At 36.3% G+C, this 27447-nt stretch overlaps 1 protein-coding gene across 50 annotated transcripts in view; it reads right to left on the bottom strand.

Moving 5' to 3' along the window:
* Positions 1 to 27447, bottom strand: part of LOC131440337 (calcium-activated potassium channel slowpoke) — a 190524-nt gene that overhangs the window by 124354 nt on the left and 38723 nt on the right. For all 50 annotated transcript variants that reach the window (XM_058611524.1, XM_058611525.1, XM_058611526.1 and 47 more), the window contains exons 3-6: positions 11237 to 11395; positions 11050 to 11161; positions 10834 to 10985; positions 2392 to 2559 (exon numbers count right to left, since the gene is read on the bottom strand). In XM_058611524.1, the coding sequence (XP_058467507.1) occupies positions 2392 to 2559; positions 10834 to 10985; positions 11050 to 11161; positions 11237 to 11395 (591 nt within the window). The remainder of the gene's footprint in view (positions 1 to 2391; positions 2560 to 10833; positions 10986 to 11049; positions 11162 to 11236; positions 11396 to 27447) is intronic.

Below are 27447 nucleotides of genomic sequence, written 5' to 3'. Positions count from 1 at the left end.
GAGATATGCGGCAGCCAGCATAAACACAATCATGCAAAATATGAAAGAAATAAAAAATGATGTTTCTCCAATGACAAGATATTCCTAAACTTGTTCGAAACATGCTGACACGAAAAATATAACCAAAACCTTAAAAGAAAACGACGCCGCCCGAGCAACAGGTACAGTGTTGCCGGCGACGTGTCAAAATCTTAACTCTGCAAACTTCAAAACGGGTCTTGTCAAAATAGAAGAAATAGTATTACAATTTGATTACTTCTGTTTCTTTTTTCGGAGAAAAAATGAATTCAATGGAACATGATTAGGACGTTTCTGTTACTAAGTTTTAACCCGTACTGGGTAAATTGACATTGCTCGAAGGAACTCATACATAATCGAATTTGTTAGAACAACATCGCCGTAGACCTACCAGCTATGCCGCATTTCTGAGGGTGAGTTATTATTGAAATAAAGTATGAACATGTTTTTGAAACCATTTTTCAAGTTTTTTTTTTCATTTATTTTTCGCGAAGTTAACTATGTTCTCTGGTTATCTGATAGATGATAAATTTTAAAACAAGGTCTCATTATTTAGTTTTAAACTTCAAATCAAAAGCAATAAGTTTGCTCATAGCAACCTTTCTCCTAGAAGCAGCCTGAAAATTAAAACTATTCACGAACACAATAATAAGCTTGAGAATGTGTATGTGTTTTAAATCTAAGATTTTCTGAAACTCGATCCATTCCGGTTGGTGATTTTCCTCAATTACTAGTATGTTATCAAATATAAAATCTAAACCAGAAGAATTATCACATCGTAACAAACAGCAGGTTTTTGGATACTTTGATTTCGACTCGAATCCAAAAACTTATTTATGTATGAGTTTTCTCCGAGCCTGTCAAACTAGTGAGCATTTTAATATGCGTTTCATTGAGCATTAAAGAAATATGTAACAAGCACAAAAGACTTGGTCTTACGTTTTATTTCATTGTTCGACAACAACCTCGTGACAGGTCATAGAAACGCGGAGTTTTATACTCGCTTCATTTGCAATGTTAGGCTTTCCCTCTCCAAACTGTCAAACGTTCATTAGTGACGTGCTCACCGATAGACCTTCCTAATGTTTGCACATATTTACCCTTGCGTTTTTAAATCTTTTAACTTCGTTTAACGTCAGAAACCTGAACCACCCGTAGGTTTACTAGATTGTATGTTCTATCACAGATAACAGATATTTGGGATTGTTTACAAAATGTGTGTTTATAAACACACTGCTGTTCTGCTATGTGATCGAATCGGAATACTCCCAGGAATCGTTCCAGGAAGAATCCGACTATCAGATTATTGCATTGCAATAGCGTCGCGTGCACAGTTTACAGTTTCAACTGAAAACTTATACTAACACAACAAATGTCTGTTATCTGCGGTTCTAGTTAGAAAAAAAATTAGTAAACTCAAAAGAATAAGCGATATAACGAAGCGAAGTTTTGAACAAATTGAGCAACGATATCCTGCTTGATGACTAGAAATTGAGCTAGAAACAAAAACTGAAGCTCAGAATAAACTGATCGGCTATAAGCGTATATATTTTTGGTTGGTAACATTTTGTAGGCTTGATAAAATAATTATAGCGTTTATCTGCATTATAAGATACGTGCTGTGAGCCATTTGCTGACAAATATGCTGGATTATTCTTAGGGTTCGATAACGCTGGAGGTATGGAAAAAGTTTAAAGTTTGACTAGCGACATTCGACATTGTTGCATTAAGGAATCTGTACGAGTTCGTATTTATCACGATCAGGTAGGAAAAGTTAATTTTTTTTTGATAGAATTGAAGGCAAAGATCGCTATTTCTTGTAATGATCGTTTCATATTACTAAGGATTCTATCGAAATCGAGGGTTTGATTTTTGAATAGTCTAAACCTTAGTGCCACATACAATATACGCACAAAAAGCAAAACATAATACTCGTATGCAGTATTGGTACATTCTTTGCCAACTATTGTTTTGTATATGTGACACTAGAGCTTAGTAGTCCGAGTAAAACGGGAAAGTGCACTTTTCTCTCCCTAATATTCATTCGGTCAGAAGCAAAACAATCAATATATCATAATGCTGTGAGTTATGCTGAAGGTGCGGATGGATTATCTAGAACGGTTAAGTGAATTTCACAAAATAACATTTTCATCGAGTGGTAATTGCCAATTCATTATTCATTATTTCCCAACACATCGAATGGCGACGGTTCGCTGCTCGGGATTCGGTGTATGCTGTGACATTTGCGCTGACAACGAAAGTTTACCTATTTAGCGTTTTCGTAACGGTATACGGATAATATAACGAATACTCTAATAGTATAGACTGAGAAAAGAAGGAAAGACCAGAGCGATAAAAAGGAATAATACTTACCAAACCGACTAGTAAAAAGAATACTAAAAACGTTCTGCCGAGCACGGTTTCGCAGTAAACGTCGCCGTAACCTACTGTTGACATAGTAACTATGAGAAAATATACACACGTCCAGTACGACAGCTGTTGCGGGTTATTAAATTCTAACGGATCGCCGGAGTTCTCCAGCTGTCAGTGGCGAAAGAGAAAGAAGAAAGGCAAATGAAAATAGATGTTAGTTTATTTTTCCGTTCTGAAAAAAATGCATTGTTTAACCTGCTAGGTAAAATTTAGTGTCTAGGAAAAAATCGATAAAAGTTGATAAATTTAAATACTTTTCTAGATGCAATTAACACTGGCCTACTAGATGCTGGTACAGTGGGGAAATCACTCTCAACATTGGAATAAAATCAATGTTTTGTATTCGCATACTTTTGATTGCTCTTATTATAATATTTTCAGATAATTTCATAGAATTTCAATACTAACATTTTTATCGTTTCTAATTGCTATATATCTCACCTAACTTCTCAATAGCTATTCTAATTTTGTTTAAAATTTTGTAACTGACGACCATGTTTAGAGTGATTCCCTCCTTGCGCTGGTATAAGGTATGGATGTGACAGCGACAGGCTGATATTCAACTGGGTATAATTTGTGGGTATTGCATTTCAAGGCAAAATAAATCAGTAAATCGATAGACAAATCCGGTAGACGGTGCTGGTTGCAGGTGCGGGTGTTTATTTAATTGTTTTACAGATAATTTGTAAACGATTCTAGCGATTCAAGAGAAAATGCGTAGTTGCAGCTCGTCTCAGATAACACATTCCCGGAAAAGGGTGAAACTAGGCTTCTCTTGAGATCACAACTGTCCTCGAGGGATGAAGGAATGCAAAGCAGACAAAACCATGTATCATCATAGCGTACTTGAGGAGTGTATCGAAAAGTAGTTATAAACATTGGATGCGTTACTACTCATAGACTACCGCGTACTTTTTTTTGTGTGTAAACGCCATTTGCATTGTTTACATGTCAAAAATGATCATTCGGAGCGTTCATTTCCTGCTTGTACAGAAATGCCAGATTTGTCTGTAAATCTGCAGATTTCGTATATAGCGCTGCAGACATTGTTTGTTTGCAGATTTTTTTCGCAGACTTTCGTCAAAATTCACAGACTTTTGAGATTGCCGCGACGTTTTTTTTTACTCACCAAGTCAGTTTAGCGTATCATACTTTATAGAGCCTTGTTTCGGATTTACTGACTTTTGCAACCCTGTCTGAAGATATTTGAAATTTTTTCCTGGCTGGTGCTTGTACGTTGTAGTCAAAATGTCACGATTTTAATTTGAAACTAATAAGAAACTTCTGCACACTTGGAACCCACGGCCAGTGAAAACGGTCATAGTAATTTTACACAAATTCTCTTGATGTCCCGGGTTGGCGGCTCAATGCATAGTGCCCTATGGTCTTACAAACCATTTGTCGTATGTTCGGGCCCGGACCTGGTAGGATTCGTAGTGTCAGTAGAATCGTAGCACCAGCCATGCGATGGTTTTGTACACTCTGAATCGGCTGCGAAGTCTGTTGAAACAGAAGGTCAAATTCCACTACAGGAATGTAATACCAAGGCTTTGCTTTTTAATGGCTATCAACTGAAGATTATTGCGATGTAGAAATTGGATCAAGATGTGCTTGTTTGGCAAACTATTTGCATGTAAGCCCTGCGTTCCTAAATTCTGTATACAAAAAGAATCGTAAATAAACAATCGTTAACTCTCTTTTGGCTAGATTTTTCACCGGCCCACTACTTCAAATCCGCTTTGCAGTGGTTGACGGTAATTAAATAAAGTTCGCAGAAAAAGAAATCAATTCACCAACCTGTCTTCAGCTCTGATCGATTGATCGATCGTTATTGGACATTAGTCAAGCGTGTCTCTCAGAAAAATGATTCAGTTTTTCAAAATTGATCAGTTTAATTTTACGGACAATCAACCGAAATGATCATTCTGACTAGTTCTTTTAATTTTTGTTTGAATAGCTCTAATAATCTGCAATATTTAGTAAAATTTTGCCATGTTCTCATTTTTATTTCATCATTAAAACCACTTTTCGATACACTTCTTAAATATTGATTATTTGGAATTAGTCTGGTCATTTTCACATCTAAAACAAGACGACACAGCCAACATATTGGTATATCAGTTTGTGCAGTTCATATTTGCGATGGAAATACTTTTTACCGTTTTCTTTACATTATGTTTAAAATTTAAGTTGAATTTAATATACGAGTTTAGCAACCGAATCCAAGAGTTAGATGCAAGTTGTCTCGTCTTGTTTCGGGTTCACATTTATTTAAGCCTTCTGAATGTACATTTCTTCCTTTCTTCATAGCGTTCGATTGGGTTGCTTGCGATCGTTGTTATTCATTGAAACTGTTAAAATGTGATCAAATAAGACATGCGATGTATTTATGGGATTCAAGTTTTAAATACTGCGCAGCAAATGGATAAATGTTCAAATATTGAAAAAATGAGCGACATCGACTGGTCCTATTTTCTATGCAAACTGACAAAAATCCCATCTCATGTAACCCTCATCTTGTATTTCATTTCAATGTTTTTCATTAAGAAATGTATTGTGATGTTTGGGATTTTTAGGTAAATACTTACATGATTTTTCGAACAAAAAGTTGTACTTTATTGAAGTACAGTAGTCAAAAAAAAATTTGAGTCCGTGGTACCGTTGTGTACAATCATAATGCTTTTCGTTGTTAAATTGTTTCTGAAGATTACGTTTGATGACGGATTTCGAACACTCCGGAATATTGATGGAGCTCGAGAGTAACATGTTTATTACAGGTAGTGAACAGAGATTCTTATTGTGAAAAGAATCAACTTCTTGTTTAGTTCAGTATATTGAATAAATATTTTGGTTATTTCCTCGGAACCTGTTCTTTGAAATCATTACTTATCTGAAAATCTCCCGATTGCCCAAGCCGCGTTGCTTTACCCTATTTTATTGATACTTGAATAAGCGACAACCATAACACATTTTCAAAGTTTCTCCATCATATTGAGTGTAGTACAGAACAACAGAACAACTGTTCACAACTTCGATATTTTTGGGTAAAAACTATCTTGGTTTGGCTGGATTGTGGTGAGTGTACATGAGTGACGATGAGTTCATGATCCAAGTAACGGTACGGAAATTCTATTTCAAGGCAATTGCACCTGTGGGTAAATGAACTGCACAAAATTCTCAATATATACTTTCGTAATCTTCAGTAGGTATACTAAATTCAAAATTCGGTGTCTTGTAAATTGAACGGGATGTAAGCATGAAGCGTTGTAACGAGATCACGCGTTTTTTGATTAAAATATTTGAATTTGGGTTGGGTGAAAAGTTAATATTTGTGAATGCGATACAGAGCATGGTTTTGAGAGAGTCAAACACATGATTTTGAAGAATCATAACAAGGCATGTTTCTTAATGCTTTTGCTGCAAAAACTTTTACTTACTTGAACATTGTGTTTACGCCGTTTAAGTTTTTTGATTTAAATTTGATAATCAACAATAAGCCCAAACCATGAGACATAAATTTGATTGACGGGTGATTCATGTAGTTTCTTAATCCGAGCAAATGATTTTTTTTTGTTTTTAAACTCATATAAAGTGCGAATTAATTCTTTTAGGGAGGTTTTTATCGAGTTAGGAAAAAAATCAACATTTGCCACACGAGAATTGTTTTCATTTGCTTCAACTATTCGCATTCGGATCCTACAGTCGCTTAAAAGGGATAGAATTTGCTATGTTTCAGCAATTTTCACAAAATAGTCTATGGATTTAAATATTGTTTTTTTTTTGCTAAAAAATCACTCTAGTTATCAATTTTGAAAGGTCAACACTAATTCATAAATTAGTTCAAACAGGTTCTTGTTTCTAAAAAGGACCCCGGTCTGGCAAAAAGATCAAATCGGTCAAGTCAGACAGATAGCGTCACTAAATGAAAATCCCTCTAGCGTTCGATAGGGACATCCTTCCTATGTCATCTATCAAAATTTCATGACATTCGGTTCATTAGAGAATTAGTTATTGTGCTCTCAGTGACGTTACTTCTGGAAAATTAGAAACATTGGACAACAAAGAATTTCGTGTAATTATAATAGCAAAGAAATGTCTTGACATACATTGTGCAGGCTTTGCTTCAATCAAATCAACCATTATTGGTTGGAATGCTAAATTTGTACGTAATCGTACAAACATCGATGAGGCATGATCGTCCAAATGAGGATGTTGTTTGGGAAATCGTCTCAAAAGTTCATTCCATCGCTTCAGGAGACAGCCGACATCGTAAAGATACCAAAAAGAGTTACACAATTTTGCATAAACACTTGAACATGACACAATTGTTTGCTGAGTTGGTGCCAAATTTGCTCGCAACAGATCAAAAACAACATCTTTGTGATGGTTAAATTCCATGAACTGGAATTTGAATTGCTACCGCATTCCCCATATTTGCTAGATTTAGTCCCTAACGACTATATTCTCAGATTAAAAAAAACGTCGTCTTTGGAGAAATTGTTTTGCTCCAGATCTAAATTTGGAAAAAAAGTTTAATTTCTTTGTGAGACGGGAGACTTTTGGACCGATGTGTAATTGGAATAACGCTGTAGTATTTTTTAGGGCTGAGTTAGTTAAAGTCGGTTCATAAGTGTCGAAGAATTTGAGTTTCCATATTAGCAGCGACTGCTGGAAATACCATTATCGAGTTTTGGAGTATTAGACTCGGTAATTCAATGTATTATCTGCACTTCAGTAGATATGTTTCTGTTTTTACGTCGAGCCTCTTCTGGTGTAAACTAACTACATTCATACAATGACATTTGAATGATGTATCCGGAAGCAGAAAGCGGTCTCTATATGCTGTAGAAATATGTTATGTCATTAATTTCACTGTTAATTGATCTCAGGAATCAGAACTAATTGGGTCAAGTGGTTCGTCCCCCTAGTTATTTGAAGATTTGTGCCATTAATTGATCTGACTTTGAATTCAACGCATATAGAAAGTTCAGACTCAAATATTAATTGATGTACACCTTTACCAACCGCTACCTAATCTTGGGTCGAAATTTACCCAAAATCAATTAAAGTGCATTCTTAGGTAACGAGTGATGATCTCAATATTTAGGTAAATGTAACATTGCCCAAAGTTTTGTCATTACAACTTTGACAATGTTCACTACCTATTTTTTACAATCAAGTCAAAGTTTGAGTAGATATCGACCTAATTATAGATAGCTCATAGAAGTGCTTGACAATGAACGATTTCTTCGTAAAAACTCTATTTTCAGTGTAATATTACGTTATCTTCCAGAACTACTGCATGCGTTGCGTCATGCTTTTGCGTCAGCAGCAAGTTCCAAACTTTTTAAGAGTGTAAAATATCATATTGGAATATAGTTCCTTGAATTTGTTAAAAAGAGCGTGGACTTCTAAAATGTATAAATGTATAACGAAATTTGAGTTATTTTAATTTCAATTAAAAAACAGCAAAAGGAAATTTTTTAAATATGTGCATATGTTGCTAAGTTCAGTAAATTACCTTAAACCTTTTACATACGGTCTCAGGTCTCTTTTTACTTTTTACAGTCAGATTCGGTAGATGCTATATATGTTCACCATTTGTTTTAGTTTATAAATTAAAATTTGTTTTCTTACCCTCAAACTTACATAATAGAAACGGAATTTTCCGTGTCTTTTTTTTCTGTTTCTGTACAATAAAACAAAGGAAATGAACAATTTTTCAGCGCCTCATAAAGTAATCACCTTAATTTGCTTACAATTCGAAAACCTGGCATCTCTTGGCAGCAGGGATGCCAGGTCATTTTTCCAAAAATCTGTGATCAAGCCAAAAACCTGTCTGTGAAAATCTGTGCCCGTATCCCGTACCATGAGTGACCAAAAAAAAAGATCAACAAAGCTCTGTACCTTTTTCCTCTCCCGCTATGGACTTTTTTTGTTCTAAACTGTGCTCGATTCCAAAAATCTATGAAGATCTGTGATTTATTCCAGAATCTGTGAAAATCTGTGCCATTTTTAAAATATGTGCAGAAAATTGAAAATCTGTGAAACACAGATTAATCTGTGAACCTGGCATCCCTGCTTGGCAGCACTATACATTTATGAGTGTCAGCTACACAGTTATTGGCAACGATGTTCACAGGGTCTCATACAAAAAAATAAAGTGGTTCGATTATTTCTTCACATCAGTTAAGTTTTTCCTTTTCAACTTGAGGTTGGATTTAGCGTATCTCGAGTAAACTAAGCACTTCGTTGTTTGTGAAGTGGATTAACATTAGAAACACGGGCTTGCTTTCTCTTTTAAGGGATGTTGACAATTAGTTCATTTGCTGTTTTCAAATACACAGTTTACATCTCATGAAAGAATATAAATGTCATGAAAGTCACATTGATACAAGCAGTCTTGAACAAGTGCAAATTAAAGCACTGGAGATGGCAACACACTCTTCAAAAAGACTTTCGATTGATTCAAAATAGGGTTACTTTTCGGTTTACAGATTGTTTACACATTACATATTGTTGGTTATTTTTAGTATAAAAATTCATGAGATATAACCGATGTAACATAAATTATTCAGAAATGTGTCATGGATTTTATGTAGATTCAGGTATTCTTTTATCTCAGGATTTTTTACAAATGATTTTAGGATGAGAGCCATTGTTGAAAACGACAAAGCTGTTTTCTTCGCAATATGAACGTTCGTGGGGAAAACGTCCTTGTATCCAAACCAACTTACTAGAATAAGCACTATTTCCTTTGAGAATTCACGGAGTGATCTGCTTGCGTGATTTCGCGTTATTTAAGCAGTGGCTTTTTTACGAAGACTGTAAATTGCCCCTTACAAGTGGCAACCATGAGTAAGAAATGTGAAACACAGACCTTGGGCAGGACCATACAACTGACTTGTTTTTCTAAGAAGAAAGGCATCTTCTTATTTTTGTGGACCCCTGTTGTGAAATTGAATAGCCTCTCGGCCAACGTTGCCAGCGCCATATTTTTTTGATAAGATAAGTTTAGGTTCGTTTTATCAAATATTTATATGTGGCATTATATAACTTTTCGATAGAGTATCAAGAAACAATTCGATAGAGGAGAAAGGTAATGGTTATTTGAATACTTGTGATGAATATGCATGGAACTAAAAAAATCTAATTGAAGTTAAATACTAAAAATTGTTCATGCTGCAAATGAAAAGTGCTTCGGCAAGTATAAAACATACGTGAAAAAAGTGATAATACACTCAAATCTTTTGACTCGAATGTTTATATGACAGATACTTATGGTCCGATCGCTAAGTTGCCGTACATAATCAATCAATTGAGATTCGCACGAAATCAAAAAGAGTTGAGTGTATGAACAATGAAATAGTTGAATAGTGCTCCGCAGAGTTATGGTCCTTTTGAATGCGGCGAACAATGCATTTATTTAAAACATATAATCAGCAGAATCCTGGTAACGTAGCGTTCTCAATGACCGATTCGTTTCGAGCTTGCACTGTACGGTTTCTATACTTGATGGCTTTGAAAAGAAAATGCAGCGTAATTAGAATTGCTTACAATGCATTCCTTACTATTATAGACCATAATATTAGCAAATCAAAATGCGACTAGCTATAATATCCGATTTCATGATTTTATAAATCATATCTTTCTGAAGGGGGATGCTGGAATACGAAAAATTAAATGGCGGATTGATTTTGATTTCGAACGAAAGATAATAAGTCTGTTCCAACTAATGGTCCTTATAAGAAGCTGAGCTGCCTTGTGATTATCAGTTCGCCATAATTACGTTTATTTTTTAGCAGAAAGGCGACTACTGGTAGCTAGAAATAGTACTTTTATGGAACGATACTCACCACCATCGGATATTTTTTGGGAACGTGAGGGGGAGCCATCGAAATTATGCTAAAGTTCAGCACAAACGTACTGGGCTGTGAAATGCAAAGGTCTTCGGAGAACTGCGCCCAGCTGCCATAAAAGCAAGCAGGGGCACAGTTCCCGGAGAAAAGATTTATGCCAAAATTTAGCATAATTGTTCAACGAGCCGGTACCGGTACTTACGCAGTACACCATTGGTATTACATGATATTCTACCAACCAAACACTGGATGGTATATGCTTAAAGACAGCTTTCAAGGCGTTTGGCATAATTTTACGGCATAGCGAACAAGGCACCAGGCCGTCTTAGTGATTGGCATTTCAGCGTTGGAAGTTTGTTTTTTTTAAATGTTTGGTTTGTTTTTGTTTTGTCAACACATTTTTCTAAAAATCGATATTGGGCGGCCTGATTCTAGCTAACTAACTTGGACTTAGTGCTCATCTGTTCGGAAAAATTGTTCGCCTGGGCCAAAATTGTCTATTTTGGCTCTATCGAATACTCACCAAATGAATAATTCCAGCAGCTGTTAACCACACTGATATAAAAATTGATACTAATTGTGCCAAACGTATTGAACTAGATGTTTTAAGTATATTCAAATATTGTAATATATCCGGAACAGTCATAAGACGAAGCGCTCGTAGGAAACGAAGACCTAAAACGACGAAAGACTTGTGGTTAGTAAATTTAGTGGAACAATCATTTCAAGGCAAACTTACCGATCCATGTCCGATCTAAATATATTGACACGAAGGACGGGGGTATCGTGAAATAGTCTACAAAACTGTACATCTCTAGCATAAACCAAAGCTTATCGGACGCTGCTATAAACTGTAAATGGAAAGGTATTTTTTGAGTACACCAAGTTCGTTTCCATACTGTTCGAGCTGACGAGAATAAACTTACTCGTATAAAAAAGTAAACCATAAAAAATATATTGAATGCTAGGTCAATTTGCTGCGTGATGTTGTTGCTAAACTTTTCACATTGTTCGACTTTCTCGTTCGACGCGTCGATGAAGTAGATGATGAGCGATGCGATGCTAAGGATGAATACGAGTACAACCTGTGAAAAGAAAAACAAATATCGATGGGGTCATATTAGTATCGTGGAAAAGTTCAATATAATTAAACTGATTTCATTTAGTTGAATCATTCAATCTGGCAACAATATGCTTATTTCAAGAATCACTTCTCAAGGAGGGTACTCTATGAAATATCGATTTTTTTAAATTGCTTTTATCGATAGATGTGTCAATAAAGAACATACACGCTTAGAAAAAGTTACTCAAAGTTTGAGTACTAGTTACTCATTTTCAAATGATACATGGAAACGTTAAAAATTGAGTAGTTACTATCAATAATAATGAGTAACTCTCACTCTAAATTTAAGTTTAACGTAAAAGCTCGTTTTTATTTTACTATTCGCTCTAATTCAGTCTAAAAGTTGTAATAACCATTTGTAGTAACAGGTTCTATTTTTTGTTAGTGAGATCGCGTATTTCAAGAGTGAGTTGCTTAACACAAACGGTGTTGTGTCTGCAAAAACAACAATTTTTAGACTGTCCTCTTGGTTGTGCCATCGATGCAGTTATTGTGTCCAGAAGGGATCCGTACTGTGCTTCAAAATGGAAACAAATATGCTCAAGTGTGTCATTTATGAGGAAAAAGTGTCTGATTGGTGTCTGAGCAGTACTGACATGTGTGTTAAGCTACGATTGACACACTACTCCAAGCGATCGCAACTTGATATGATATCTCGAAGTCAGAAATCAACTGTAAACTTAATAATAAATAAACACAGTATGATTATTTTATGTATTGCGTGTCAATTACTTAATATTTTAATACAATAAAATTTAAAAAAGGAGCAATTTTACGCAAATTTGGTATATTTTTTTTTTCATAAATACGTTTATTTCTTAAGGCAGTTTACATAAGTTTTTCTTCGCCGTAGCATCACTTATACATAATATTCTTATCCTAATTTAATTCTAACATAGTCACAACGTTTTGCATTTATTAAAACATATTCTCTTATTACTTAAATATCATCTTAGGTAACTCGTCATTAATTATGAAATCTACTCGGAAATATTATTTGAACCAAACGATTAACTTCTATAAATTATAAAATAAGCTGTTATTTTCAGACATTTTGTTAATAATTTCATAAACTGTTTCGAGTTTGTTTGTATCATTACATTATTTTTATTCTAATTTAGCTATTGGTTGAACTCATGGACGCAGCTGGGATCAGAACTAAGTCTTGAAAGGGGCCTTTATTAAATTGAAACTCCAGTTTTCTTTATGAAATGATAAATAAGTTTCATGTATGAAAGGTCACGACAAGCAAGAATGTCTCGAACTGGGATATTGGATAGTCTACCTTGGGTACGCAAAGAATTTATTAGTTGAGATCTGACATCACGATACTCCACGCATGTCCAAACGACATGATCAATATCTCGATAACCTTCGCCACAAGCACAATGATTAGTCTCGGAGAGCCCAATTCGAAGGAGATGTGCATCTAACGTGTAGTGATTGGACATGAGTCTGGACATCACACGAATGAAATCTCTACTCACATCCAGTCCCCTGAACCATGCCTTTGTCGATATTTTCGGAATAATTGAGTGCATCCACCGACCCAGATCATCTTTATCCCAAGAAGCTTGCCAGCTGGCAAGTGTTCTTTGGCGAGACGAGCTATAGAATTCGTTGAAAGCAATTGGTCTCTCATAAATTTCACCCTCAATAGCACCACATTTGGCTAAAATATCGGCTCTTTCATTGCCAGGAATGGAGCAATGAGCCGGGACCCAGACTATAGTGATTAGATAATTATTGTTCAATATGTCGTTCAGGCACTGTTTTATTTTGCCCAGGAAAAACGGTTCAGTCTTGCCAGTCATGTTTGAGCGAATGGCTTCAATTGCACTAAGACTATCTGTGAAGAGGAAATAATGGTTTGGAATTAATGTGACGATTACACTCAAACTATAATGAACTGCTGCTAGCTCTGCTATATAAACAGATGCAGGTTCTTGAAGCCTAAATGAGGCCGAAACATTATTGTTGAACATACCAAACCCTGTCGCTTCTTCAATTCGCGATCCGTCCGTGTAAAACATTTTCTCAGAGTCAATATGCCTGAACTTACTTGAAAATATTTTTGGGATTTCCGTCGAACGTAGATGATCCGGGATTCCTAGCACTTCGCGCTGCATGGATGTATCGAAAAATAAAGTTGAGTCAGGGACATTTAGGAGGCTGACACGGATAGGAATATATCTTGAAGGGTTGATTTCCTGTGACATATGGTTAAAATATACTGTCATGAATTTTGATTGAGATCGAAGCTCGACTAGTCGCTCGAAATTATTAATTACCATGGGATTCAGCACCTCACATCTTATTAGCAGGCGTGATGAAAGCTCCCAAAATCGATCTTTTAATGGAAGAACTCCCGCCAGAACTTCAAGACTCATTGTATGTGTCGAATGCATGCACCCTAAAGCAATTCGCAAACAACGATACTGAATTCGCTCCAGTTTGATAATATGAGAGTTTGCAGCGGAACGAAATCAAACGCATCCATATTCCATCACTGAAAGTATCGTTGTCTGATACAATTTTATTAGATCTTCCGGATGAGCACCCCACCAAGATCCTGTTATTGTTCGAAGAAAATTTACTCTTTGTTGGCATTTTGTTATCAGAAACCTAATGTGTCCTCCCCACGTGCATTTGGAATCGAACCACACCCCGAGGTATTTAAAAGTTAAAACCTGTTGGATCATTCTTCCCATCATATGGAGCTGAAGCTGCGCGGGATCATGCTTTCTTGAAAAGACGACTAACTCTGTTTTCTCCGCAGAGAATTCGATACCAAGATGAACAGCCCAATCGGACAAGTTATCTAAGGTATCTTGCAATGGTTTATGCAGATCAATAGCTTTGGGTCCAGTAACTGAAACCACGCCATCATCTGCCAATTGTCTTAGTGTACATGGGGTTACTAGACAGCTGTCAATGTCATTTACGTAAAAATTATAGAGGAGCGGACTGAGGCATGAGCCTTGCGGGAGACCCATGTAACTATTTCTGAGTGTTGCCAAATCGCCATGTGAAAAATGCATGTGTTTCTCTGACAAAAGGTTGTGCAAATAATTATTTATAACCGCTGGGAGTCCATTTTGGTGAAGCTTGTCTGTAAGAACATCAATGGAAACTGAATCAAATGCTCCTTTAATGTCTAAACATACAGATGCCATTTGTTGCTTTTGAGCGAAGGCAATTTGGATGTCAGACGAAAGTAATGCAAGGCAATCATTCGTCCCTTTATTTCTACGGAAGCCAAACTGAGTATCTGACAACAAACCGTTCGTCTCGACCCAAGTGTCGAGACGTCGTAGAATAATTTTTTCGAACAATTTTCTGATGCAGGACAACATCGCAATGGGTCTATATGAGTTGTGATTGGAAGCTGGTTTCCCCGGTTTTTGAATGGCGATAACTTTCACTTGTCTCCAGTCAGGTGGAACAATATTTTGCTCAAGAAACTTGTTGAACAATTCCAACAAACGTCTTTTTGCGAGGTTGGGCAGATTCTTCACCAAGTTGAATTTAATTCTGTCCAACCCTGGAGCGTTATTGTTACAAGACAAGAGTGCTATAGAAAATTCCATCATTGAAAATGGGTTATTAATAAAACCATTATTTGGAGGAGATTTCCGTATAATGCTCTGCGTAGGAACAGAATCTGGGCAAACTTTCGGTTCGAGTATTCATCACTCTCATTGCCCACGTTACGATTCCTCATTCGTCTGGCCGTGTTCCAAAGAGTGCTCATTGAGGTATCTCTTGACAAACCTTCGACAAAATGTCTCCAATAGCTACATTTTTTGGCTCGAAGTATGCTCTTGTACTTGGTTTCTAAAACCATAAGTTTTTCAAAATTCTGAGGAGTTCCTCCTCCCCGTTTTAGAAACGTCTTGCAAGCATTTTGTTTTGCGAGTTTAGCCTCTGAGCACTCTTTGTCCCACCAGGGGTTGGGAGGCCTTCTGTTAGTCGTTGGCCCAGGAAAGCGTTTAGTTTGGGATTGTTCTGCTGCCTCCAGAATCGAACAAATGAGGAAGTCATATTCTTCAAGTGGAGGGAGCTCTTCCATTGAATTCAAAATACTAGAGATACTACTTTGGTATTTAATCCAGTCGATATTTTTTGTCAAATCATATGGGATACTAGCGAAAGTAGCAATGCAATTGCTACTGCTAATTGAGATAATGATTGGTAAATGATCGCTACCGTGTAAATCAGGCAGTATTTTCCAGGTGCAATCTAGTCGAATTGATGTTGAGCAAAGAGATAGATCTAATGCACTTGGGCGTGCAGGAGGTCTTGGGATCCGTGTCATGCTACCCATATTTAATACCGTCATGCTAAAATTGTCACAAATGTTTTGTATTAAAGATGATCTGCTATCATTGTAAACGGAACCCCACATAATACCGTGCGAATTTAAATCCCCCAGAATCAATCGTGGTGCAGGAAGGGCTTCAACCATTTCATTAAGCTGTTGCTGTCCAACTTGTGCTTTTGGAGGAATATAAACCGAAGCTATGCAAATATCTTTGCCTTTAATGTTTATTTGGCAAGCAACAACTTCTATACTAGAAGTTGAAGGGATGTTTAATCTATAAAAGGAATAGCATTTCTTAATTCCCAAAAGCACTCCACCATACGGAGAGTCTCTATCGAGACGTATAATGTTAAAATCATTAAAATTTAAAGCTATGTTTGAAGTAAGCCATGTTTCGCATAAAGCAAATACATCACATTTTTGACTATGCAATAATATTTTAAATGAATCAAGTTTTGGCATGATGCTTCGACAATTCCACTGCAGGACAGTGATTGTATCATTTGCGACGGGTGATAAATTATCCATCAAAAGATACAAAACCTGAGACAATTGGCCATTGAGCTGATAACTGCTTCAAAAAGGTTCTAGCTATTGGAAGGAATGCCATTATGAGGGTCTTTAAGGGTTCAGATATATTGAATGCTGAGAAAATCCATTCAACAATTTCCGAAAACTTCAGTAATCCTGTTGGTGGCTGTGAAATGGAGCCCACTGGATTATTATCTTTTTCTGTACTAGATCCTGGATTGGTTTGTGAATTTGACAAACCAGGAGGCACAGTCTTTGGTTTTGACTTTTTTTGTTTAACACGGGGATCTTTTTTTGAAGATGAAATTTTAGGTGTCTTTTTTGGTAATTTGGAGGAAGACTTCTTTCTCTTAACTGACCCTTGGGTAGTGATAAACGAATTACCTTCACTATTTTCGTCAGAGTCAGAGTCCTCTGGTTCCTCTAGATTTGAAAACCCGTTTTCGGTTTCCAAACGGGGGACATCAATGACCGTTTTAAGCATTTCTGCATATGTGCGCTTAGACCGTGCTTTTAAAGAAAGCTTAATTTTGTCTTTGTGCACTTTAAATGCAGTGCATACTGAAATATCATCATGAGGACTATTCCCACAATAAATACATTTTTCAATTTCCTTGTTGCAATCATTATCTTTATGAGGCCCTTCACACTTAATACATTTTGGTTTATTACTACAGTAAGTAGCTGTGTGGCCGAATTTTTTGCAGTTCGTACAATTCATTACATTTGGAACAAAAAGCCGAACAGGGAGGCGAATTTTATCGACATAGACATGGGACGGCAACGCAGACCCGGCAAATGTCACTCGAAACGAGTCTGATGGGCGATAAACTTTTTTTTCCTCTTCATGAACTACTGAGTACAGTTGTTTGCACTCCAGTATTTTCACACCCTCAAGCATAGAGTTCTTGAAACGACCAACACCATGCTTGAGTAAATCATCTACCGAAAGACTCGCTTCGGTAACAACACCGTCAATTTCGACATCTTTGGAGGGTATGTAAACTTTATACTCTTTATTGAAATGTTCCGAAGAGACAATATCATTCGCGTGTTTCAAATTATTTACCACAACACGAATTTTATCGTTATTTACTTTTATGATCTCTTTGATTGAAGAGTATCGTGATGTCAAACCTTTATTAATTTGAAAAATGTTTAATGGCTTTGATATACGTCTAAAAAAGACTATCCAAGGCCCAGAAGAGCTCTCCTGATATTTTTTCGTTCGTGGGGGTATCGGATTCATGCTAGGATTTACGTCCATGGATTCATCCATTACATTAAAATTTTTAACTAAACTTTAAAATAAAATTTGAAACCAACACTACACATTACTCAATCAAAAGGAAAAGAAAAAACTTCTACCTTGAAATTGTTGTCTATCTCCGTTGCACTGCCGTGTAGATCCTCGTTGCTCTAGATGTTCTTGTTGGATGTATCTGGACGTTGATACAATGCTGAAGCTCACTGTAGCGATAGAATATGATGTGATGCTACTGCTACCTGACATCCAGCACCACTCGAATTCCGATTTGCTTTCGTCTTCGCCAGCTGTAACCAGCGCAGGTCACCGGTGTATACCTGCGTGTTGTATGGCAGTGGAAAGACCGAGTTGTCTTGTCTCCTTCTTCCTAGTGCTCCGCACCGATATGCTTCTGCACCGAAGTGCCTTCGCACCGGTGTGCCTTTGCACTCTCCTGCTTCTATGTGCCTTTGCACTCTTCCTCTTCGATGTGCCTTTGCACTCTCCTGCTCAGCACTTGTGGCTGTATATTGCGGCCTGGGTAGAGTTTGGGAAACGCCCTTTGTTGTTTCCTTCACCAGCTTGGCCCAGCACTAGGGCTCTCTTATGCAGCACGACTATACGTTTTAACGGCTGCTGCCAACAGGTCTCTACCTGTAGTTCAACCGTTGTCGTATCTAACGCGTGTAAACCAACCAGCGTTATTAAACTGTACGCTTCTATACACAACCTTCTCGGTTGAACGGCTATTACTGAATGAAATTTGGTATATGTTAAATAAAATTTCATTCATTATTTAACTAATTACTCTATTTTTGGCACATGGGCAAATAAAGCATTACTCAGTACATGAATTGATTTTACCCAAAAATCGTTTCCAGTGAAAGAACTCAAATTTGAGTAACTAAGGAGTTACTCTAAATTAGAGTTGTTCCACTTTTTCTATAGATGAGTGGGATCTTACTCATTTTTGAGTAACTATTTTTAAGCGTGTATTTCCAAAGTGTCAAAGTTGAAAATCGAATACATTGGTAGAAATAGTTTTTTGAATGTACATGCAACTTTTAAGCGTGTTTTCACAAAATCTCTTGTTAGTAGGATTAAAAAGAACTGAACTACTAAACCAATCGACACGAATGTTTCACTTTGTGATATGTACAACAAAGAAATTCGTGAACCTCTAATATGCCTAAAATATTTATTTTATGTATGGGGCATTCCACGCAAAATCAGCCACCAACAAAAATTGTTTTTTTCATCTGATTTTTTTTTCTGTAAAGAATAAAAAAATATTCGACACGTATTTTTTTATTTCAATATGGTACGTGGAATTTTCCGAGATATGATTTTTCGAAGTTACGCGTTTACTAAAAAGAGCCCTTTTTCAACAGTCTATACTGTAAAATCTATTAAAGATACAAAAATTTACTGCTCCGAAAGTATTAATCTTTCCACTCTGAAACTTTGCCAAGATTATTAATTTTTAACTTTTTTCATTAAATAAACTATGAAGGTTGTTTTATTGAACTGCTTATTTGAAAGCTGAGGAAAATACGCACATTTCATGTCTTGGCAAATTTTTTTATCTTAATTAGATTTTACAGTTTAGTCTTAATTAGATTTTACAGTCGAATTCTTTACCGAAAAAAATCGTTAGATATACTTTTTATATTTTGTTTTCAATAAAAACAACAAAACAATACCATTTTCGCTTCAAAATAAAACTAATTCCATTTAATTCATCTATAAAACCATGACTATTTCGCACTTCATTTAAAAACATTCTTCTCTTATCCTCAAACTTACATCCACGAATGTTCCCTGGGTCTCTGAGAGGAAGGGGAAAAGGGGCGAAACTTTTAATCCACCTAGTGGTGTAATCATGCATTTCTCATATTACTTTTATTTTCAAAAACATCACTAGAAGATTCTTTTAAGGTTTTTTCCAAACATGAAAAAAAGCAAAAACTTTCTTTGGGTATAAGCTGTGTACAGAGGAGATTAAAGTCTAATCCAAAATCATTCTGGAAGCACGTTAACGAGCAAAGGAAGGAGTCAGATCTTCCTTCATCTATGTTTTACAATGAACAGACAAGTTCTAGCATGCAGGAAATTTGCGAAATGTTCATGAGAAAATTCTCTGAGATATTTTCTAGAGAAATCTTAGCACCTTCCCAAATCACCCAGGCGGCACTTAACGTTCCCGTTTTGGGACAGTCAATGAATTCAATGAACATAAGCGCAAGTTCCGTAAAAACAGCAATCGCAAAAATGAAGTCTTCATACTCTGCTGGACCCGACGGTATCCCGGCAGTTATTTTGAAGCGATGCTCTAGTGGTATTATAGTACCTCTACGTCTTCTGTTCCGACTGTCACTCATGACTGGAGTATTTCCTGATATCTGGAAATCTGCTTATATGTTTCCTGTGCACAAAAAAGGAGACAAGAAGAACGTCGACAATTACCGTGGTATCACCGCTCTTAGCGCCATTCCTAAATTGTTTGAGCTTATCGTTTTGGAACCTATTTTTAATCACTGCAAGCAGTACATCGTTGAAACTCAACACGGGTTCATGCCGAAACGCTCAACGGCCACTAACTTACTAACTTTCACGACGTTTATAACGGATGCTATGTCTAAAGGTCATCAAACGGACGTTGTCTACACGGATCTCTCTGCTGCTTTTGATAAAATTAATCACGCTATCACTATTGCCAAATTGGACAGACTGGGCTTCGGTTCCAACATTCTTCGGTGGATTCAATCGTATCTTTGCAATCGACGGCTGGCGGTTAAGATCAATGAAAATGTTTCCAAGGAGTTTTTTGCTTTTTCTGGTATTCCACAAGGCAGTCATCTCGGACCATTGATATTTCTACTGTATTTCAACGACGTGAACTTTTCATTGAAAGGTGCACGATTATCTTTCGCGGACGACCTAAAGTTATTCCAAATTATCAAGACTCTTGAAGATGCCTGTCTCCTTCAAAGTGAGCTTGAAATTTTCTCCGAGTGGTGTGAAATTAATAAAATGTCGCTAAATATCAGCAAATGCTCGATTATCACCTTCACACGAAAAAAAACACCAATTCGTTTCAATTATTGTCTTCGAGGATCAGTGATTGATAGAGTCAATTGTGTCAAAGATCTTGGCGTTCTTCTCGACGAACAATTGAATTACAAGCAGCATATTTCGTACATCGTGGCAAAAGCTTCTCGTTGTCTAGGATTTGTCATGAGAACCGCCAAGCAATTCACAGATATATATTGTTTGAGATCTCTCTACTGCTCGCTTGTACGGTCAACACTCGAATATTGTTCGTCAGTATGGAACCCTCACTTTCATAATGGAGCTTTAAGACTTGAATCAATACAGCGCAGATTCGTTCGTTTCGCTCTTCGTCGTTTGCCCTGGAATAACCCTCACCAGCTGCCTAGTTATGAAAGCCGTGCGATGCTCATCGGACTCGATACTCTACAAGTACGCCGAGATCTGTTCCGTGCAATGCTGATTGCCGATATTTTGACGAACAATATTGATTGCCCTGCACTACTTAGTGAAATCAATATCAACGTTCGTTCTAGAGCTCTTCGCAACAACAACCTCCTCAGAATGCCTCTACGTCGTACTAACTACGGAATCAACGGTGCCGTTATTGGATTGCAGCGAACCTTCAATGGCGTATCGATGGGATTCGATTTCCATTTTCCTCGTAGCAGAATAAAAGCGAATTTTTTGAATATTCTTAGAAATAATCATTAGGACTTTAGTTTGTCTGTTGATTAAAATAAATAAATAAATAAATAAAATAAATAAATAACCCTTTCAATTTGTGGCCCTTACTACCGGTGTCACTACACGGTGAAAACCAAGTGAAGTGACTGTGACCCTTATTATGGGTATCACTTCACGGTGGAAATCAAAAGAAGTGAATTTAGGTCCTTATTACTGAAGTCGCTTCAGAGACAAAAGTAATTACTTGGATGAACTTGATGTCATTATGAACATCACGCCACCAAAATTTTGTTGAAAAAATTAGTTTTTTCCACCACAGCGATCACTTCACTATGCGTGATACTGGTAATAGGTAAAATCAAGTGAAGTGACATGTAAGTGAAGTGAATGTGAAAGTGGAAGTGAGAAGGGTAATAAGTGCCTGTAAATAGTTATGTGAAGTTAATTTAGATTTAAATGTGACTACTCTACACGTTAAACAAAATTGAACTAATACCGTTTTCGTTTTAGAACCTACATGCGGGCGACGCTGACTCCGAGAAAAACGAATACGTGGTACGTGCCCTAAACAACAACTCATATAAAAAAGAAAAAATAAACAAACTCGCATCAATGCGTTGTACGACCCGAGAAAATTTTCACAGCGAAACTACGCGATTGGAGTCCGATCTAGAGCGACTCCAGGTTGCTAAAACAAACTCATCAAAAGTTGTTTTGGCGACTCTGGGTCAGCTCTCGGGCTGCTCTGATCAATAAACGAAAACGGTATAAGCACAAACGAATTTGCAGACATGACAGTCACGATCTTTTTTTGGTGCACATCTACGGTTCTCCGTGAAACTGGCACCAATGGTGATAAATTGGTTGCACTGCTGAGTTCCCATCATCACATTCATAATGCAAATGTCAAACCGTGAGAACCCTTTCGATTCGTTAGCTCATTTGTATGTATTGAGATTTTATCGCACACTTTGGTCGAAATGATAACAATGCAATCAATCTCGCGCTCCACCAAGCGGTGAGTTCGGTCATTTTAGAAAGTACCGGGAACGAACCAGATTTTTTTCAATATATGTAAGCACATACATGTCTTTATTATTTATCTTTGGTATAAGTATGCTGTGTGTTAGGTGGTGGTGTTTTCTTCTTCTGTATTAGCACGTTCCGATGCGTACCGGGTTTGCATCATTTTGTATGATTGTTTAAAAGTTTTGATACTCATCGCCCTATAATTTCGGAACCGGAAGTCGGATCTGGGTGAAATTGCACAGTATCTTTTAAGACACTGAGAGCGTTAAATTTGAATCATGATTTGTGAAAATCGGTTTAACCGTAACTGAGAAGTCGAAGTGAGTTCCGTTTTTTAGAGCTTTTCTTCACTATTGTCGATGCGTTCGGAAGCGGAAACCGTGGAATAGTAGTCCAAAAATAGATTTATATATCCACTAACTAACAAGGTTTGCCAACTAGATGAATTTACCAGTAAGTTTTATAAAACTTTGCACCTCGTTTCGTCATCACTTTTGAAAAAAAATACTTATGAAATTGAACATTTTTTACTAATCGCGTTGTAATACCGGAACCGTAATTTTATATGTTTAAAACCGTTATGATTAAAAAGTTCTAATATAAAATGTACAAACTTTTGTGATTTTATGCTGTGAATACTTATGCAGTGTTATTTCCGAACAATTGTAATCTTCCTATTGTACCGATATATTAATAAGGTTTTTTTTTTATAAATGTAGACAGTTCAGTTTGCCTGACGAAAACATGTGAACATGTGACAAAAATTTAAAATGAAAATAATTTATTGAATGTGCAGCGTTTTATTTTTCGAGCAGCGATTGAATAATTGCTCTAATCATATCTCAGAATATAATGGATTCGCTCAACTTTATGAAACAAATTAATGGCTCCATCGATTTTCTGGATCTGGAATGGAAATTTTGAAGTTTTGAAATTTACATTTCTCTTAAGGTGTGTATCGAAAATAAGCTATCCACATACATTTGTGTTGTACGCATGTATTTTTGATGGTTTTTTGTGCTCAGATCACAGCATGTTGTGCGATTGGCTGTCAGCTTTCGTTTGTTTACTTGTTTGTGTGGTTGAAATTCTGCGTTTTCAAAATGTCACGTATTGAAAAGGAAGTGAAAATTAAGGTTCTGGACACATGGCTAAATGAGAAGGGTATTACTATGCAAAAATTGGCGAAGCGGCTTGGAACTCGTCATGGCAGTGTTAAAACCATCAATAATAAGTTTGGGGAACACTGTTATTTGGATAACCTCGTACAATAAAGGGTCAATTTTTAGTTTGAATAAAATATCGTTTTTTATCATAATATAGAAGAAAAATTGGTGGATAGCTTATTTTCGATATACTCCTTATTGAACCAACTAACTCTATTCCAAGATCAACTCAAGGGAAGAGGTTTCAAATATTGCGACAAATTTTGACAAGGGGGGAGGGGGGACTTAAAAAAACGTTACGTCACGGAAATTTTATTTTGTATATTAAAGTATGTGTTTTTATTTCGAACTTTCGGCTTTTATATGTGACATAGTATTCGAAAATGGCGCTAACGTGTGAAAACAAATTAGCCTTAAGTTAAATAATTTTCTTGGTGACGAATAGTCATATTCGAAAAAAAGTCATCTTTTGACTTAACTCAAGAAAAACTACTAACAAAAAGGCGACACAATTTCAATAAAAGCTCTGCTAACGAATCTCCCCATGAGAATAAGCGATGAGAAACGCGTATGAATTGAGTTCACGAACGAAAAATATCATAAAATATCAAAATCATTTTAGATTAGACTATTCTTAATAACTCGAGGAAATAGATAAAAAAATCTCTCGAAGTGATAGTATTCTGATAACGGAAAGTAACTCCTGCAATTCGTAGAATGATAATAGGTTTTATCAATCATCCATTGACCCCTATCTTCCTCAAATTAAAGGTGTATATGGAGTTCAATAACTGACATTGTATTTCGTTAAACCGCCTACGGATTCCGGAGATTTGGGTCGACTAGAAATATCCATTTGACACTCAACAAAAAAGGAGAGTCAATTGCTTCGACAGGTGTTGACTGAAGCTCTGCTGACCCCAATTGGTTCCAATTTCCTATTCCAGAAGTTCCGAGAGTAGTAACTCAAAAAGTTAAAAATGGAATCTCAATCGATTTCTCAAAAATATCTCATGAACTGTCTCGTGTCGTTGACGATTAACCAAAGTGCAATTGATCGCTTTGATTTTCGATACTCAAAATTGAGGTAAATTTTCATTCATTTTCTCTGTGGCTCAATATATAAATTTCAGTTCAAGAGTCAAATGAATATTCAACTATGAATCTCATAGTAATCTAAATATTTTTGTTAAATACTTTAGAGCTTTATACTCCTGTAAATAATCCGATTCACTTTCCGTCGTCTTTCATGAAGATATCCTTTATTGAAATTTAGCGTGACGTAATTTATGAAAAACGCCTTACAGATATGCAATTACTGTTCTGATTAGTTATTCTGCCATTTGTACATTTTGTTTTTATGTCTCGGGTTGTAGCTAAAAATTTCATCTTTTGAGGATTTACATCAGTTTTACAGTAGCATTTCTGACTGATTGCTCTATATATGGACAGAAAGCAAATGTACCTCATCGTTTTAATGCTTATCGGTTACTTGGGTAGATTCTCGAACCAATCGGTTGGCAGTGAAATTCACTCGAGGTCAATTATTGCATTGGACTCCGCATTGATTCAAAATGCATACAGAATTCCGAATGAAATTGTTTCAATTGTTTTATTAATAAACATATCACAGCAAATCAATGGTATCGAACACGGTGTGTTGGCTAGCGGAGAAAACGATGAATGTTTATAAACAGCTTCCTAGCTAGTTTAAACTAATCCAAAAACTTTGTTGACAATCTTTTTCTATGATGAACCAAACATACCAATAAACATAATCTCGGAAGCTAAAACAAATAACCCTCATGCCATGCTGTGAATAGAGTATCGAGTTATTGTTTGACTGAGGAAGCGCCAATCCAAAACATCTGTTAACACTTTATTGTTTTTCACCCCCATCATTAATCGCTGTGGTCGTAATGGCTAAGAAAGGGGAACATTTGTTGTCGGTTTAGCCGGTTTGCCGGTCGAGTTTTGTTTACCAATTACTATACTCAGTCGAAATGAGTATTTTTAGTCAAATTACACACCATCACAACAGAGCAGAATATTTAATTAGAGACGACTATTAGAGACGTTAAGCCTACCATTCGGTTCCAAGGTCACTTGAAGTGACTCTTACAAAACCATTGAACCTATGAACTTTGCTCATGTCTGTCAGCAGTCAGACTGAGCATGGCGCATGAATCATCATTTCTAGAATAGAGCGAACGCGTGATCGTTTGTTAGTTCGCATGCCAAATTCAAATTATACTATTTTTAGCCATACTCGATAGACCATCAGCGTGGCACTCATCCATCTTCGATTCCAGACGATGCGTTGCCATCGTCATCGAATGAAATTTCTTCCGATGGATTTGTTTACAAATATGGGAAGCGATGTTCGTGAGGAAATTTGTTGTTTTGTGTATCGAAAGCAATGTTTGTTTAATCTTCGGATGCTTTTATTGGCTTTTAGCTTCCATTTATGACACGCAACTTTATGGGAGACGTGGGAGGTTCACTGAAGTATTGAAAAGATCAATATTGTCGAGCACGTTCCTGTAGATGGAAAACACCGCAAAGAAGAAAAGAAGAATCTCTGAAATACAAACTATTTCTATTGCGATCGGCGCTGAAAAAAATTAAGCCATTTAATTAAATATTGTTTTCATGCTGGTTCAATGATCATTGCTCTGTATTGCGGTCTCTTTGTATATAAGATAGGCAAGAGTTGATACGTGTTTTTACATTTTACTGAAATTTTAAATAGTCAAATAACCAAACGACAGTTTCTCTCTATTTTTTTCTGAATATTTTAGAGCGAGTAAGCGATTTTCATTAGTTTTCCAGTTAAGACCGAAAACCAAAGGATGCAGGTTTCGTCTCATACAAAGAGTTTATACGAAAACGTTCGAATGGCAAAAAGTCACGATTATCTGCGCCACAATGATATTAGGCGGTGATTAGCGTAATCAGTAGTTTCGTGCAAGTCAGGTTTGTATACAAGTTTTGGCGAGAATGATGTCGCATTTGGTTCACGGATTTGATGTTTATGCCCGAATAACGGGCAGTCAAGGGACAAATCACTCTAAACTCTGGACTAACTTAGACAAATAAACTCATCTAATCCGAAATCCCTCTTGGACTTTTTGAATCCCTGATAAACTCATCTAAACTTGCTAATCCTAATATTTAATCTCTGCACTATCTCCGACTCAGATGAGTTTATTTCATCTAATCCGAAATCATCTCACCTAATAATATCATTCAACCCCTCTTGAACTTTTTCAATCCCTGTTAAACGTACTAAACTTACTAAACTTTCTAATCCTGCGTAAACTTTTCAATACAGTGCAAACCCACCTGAACTTGTTTAATCCCGCACAATCCTTTCTAACCTTGCTTAAACTAACTGATGTTACACAGTCTCTGCTAAACTGTTCTAACCTCGCTAAATCTTGTGTGAGTTAAGATAAGGTTTAGAGAAATTTACTCTTTGCAGACAATCAACTTCTTTGAATATTGTATACTTTGAAGTTTTAATGATAGTTCTTCTCGAAATCGGCTACTGTTTCTGAAAAACAATTAAAACGATCGGATAAAATAAATGCAGAACAAAATATAAGTAACCAAAACCAGCGTTGCCACATTAGATGCAAAAGTTATGTTTATAAAATTTTGTAAAATATTCTTACTAAAATCTCGAATAAATCAAAACCATACATTCATTCATTCACCAAAATGGAATTTGTATTTCATAAAACTACATCATTTTCATTTTTTAATATAAACGAACTAAATGCTTATGTCGTTTTCGCTTGATGCCAAACCTAACCTAGTTTCCACCCTAACTGCTGTCAAACCGTTTGTTTTAAGCTAGCTTCGTACCAAGTTTCTAAGTTGTTGAACTATGGAAATTGAGTCAGTTTCGAACCTGGTTTTTATATCAGGTTTGCTCAAACCCCCGTTGCTAAGTGCGAACACAACATAGTTTCATG

The sequence above is a fragment of the Malaya genurostris genome, chromosome 1 (genome assembly GCF_030247185.1).
Source record: "Malaya genurostris strain Urasoe2022 chromosome 1, Malgen_1.1, whole genome shotgun sequence".
Classification (NCBI taxonomy): domain Eukaryota; kingdom Metazoa; phylum Arthropoda; class Insecta; order Diptera; family Culicidae; genus Malaya; species Malaya genurostris.
The sequence above is the reverse complement of the archived record's forward strand: the minus strand, read 5'-3'. Positions and strand labels throughout refer to the sequence as shown.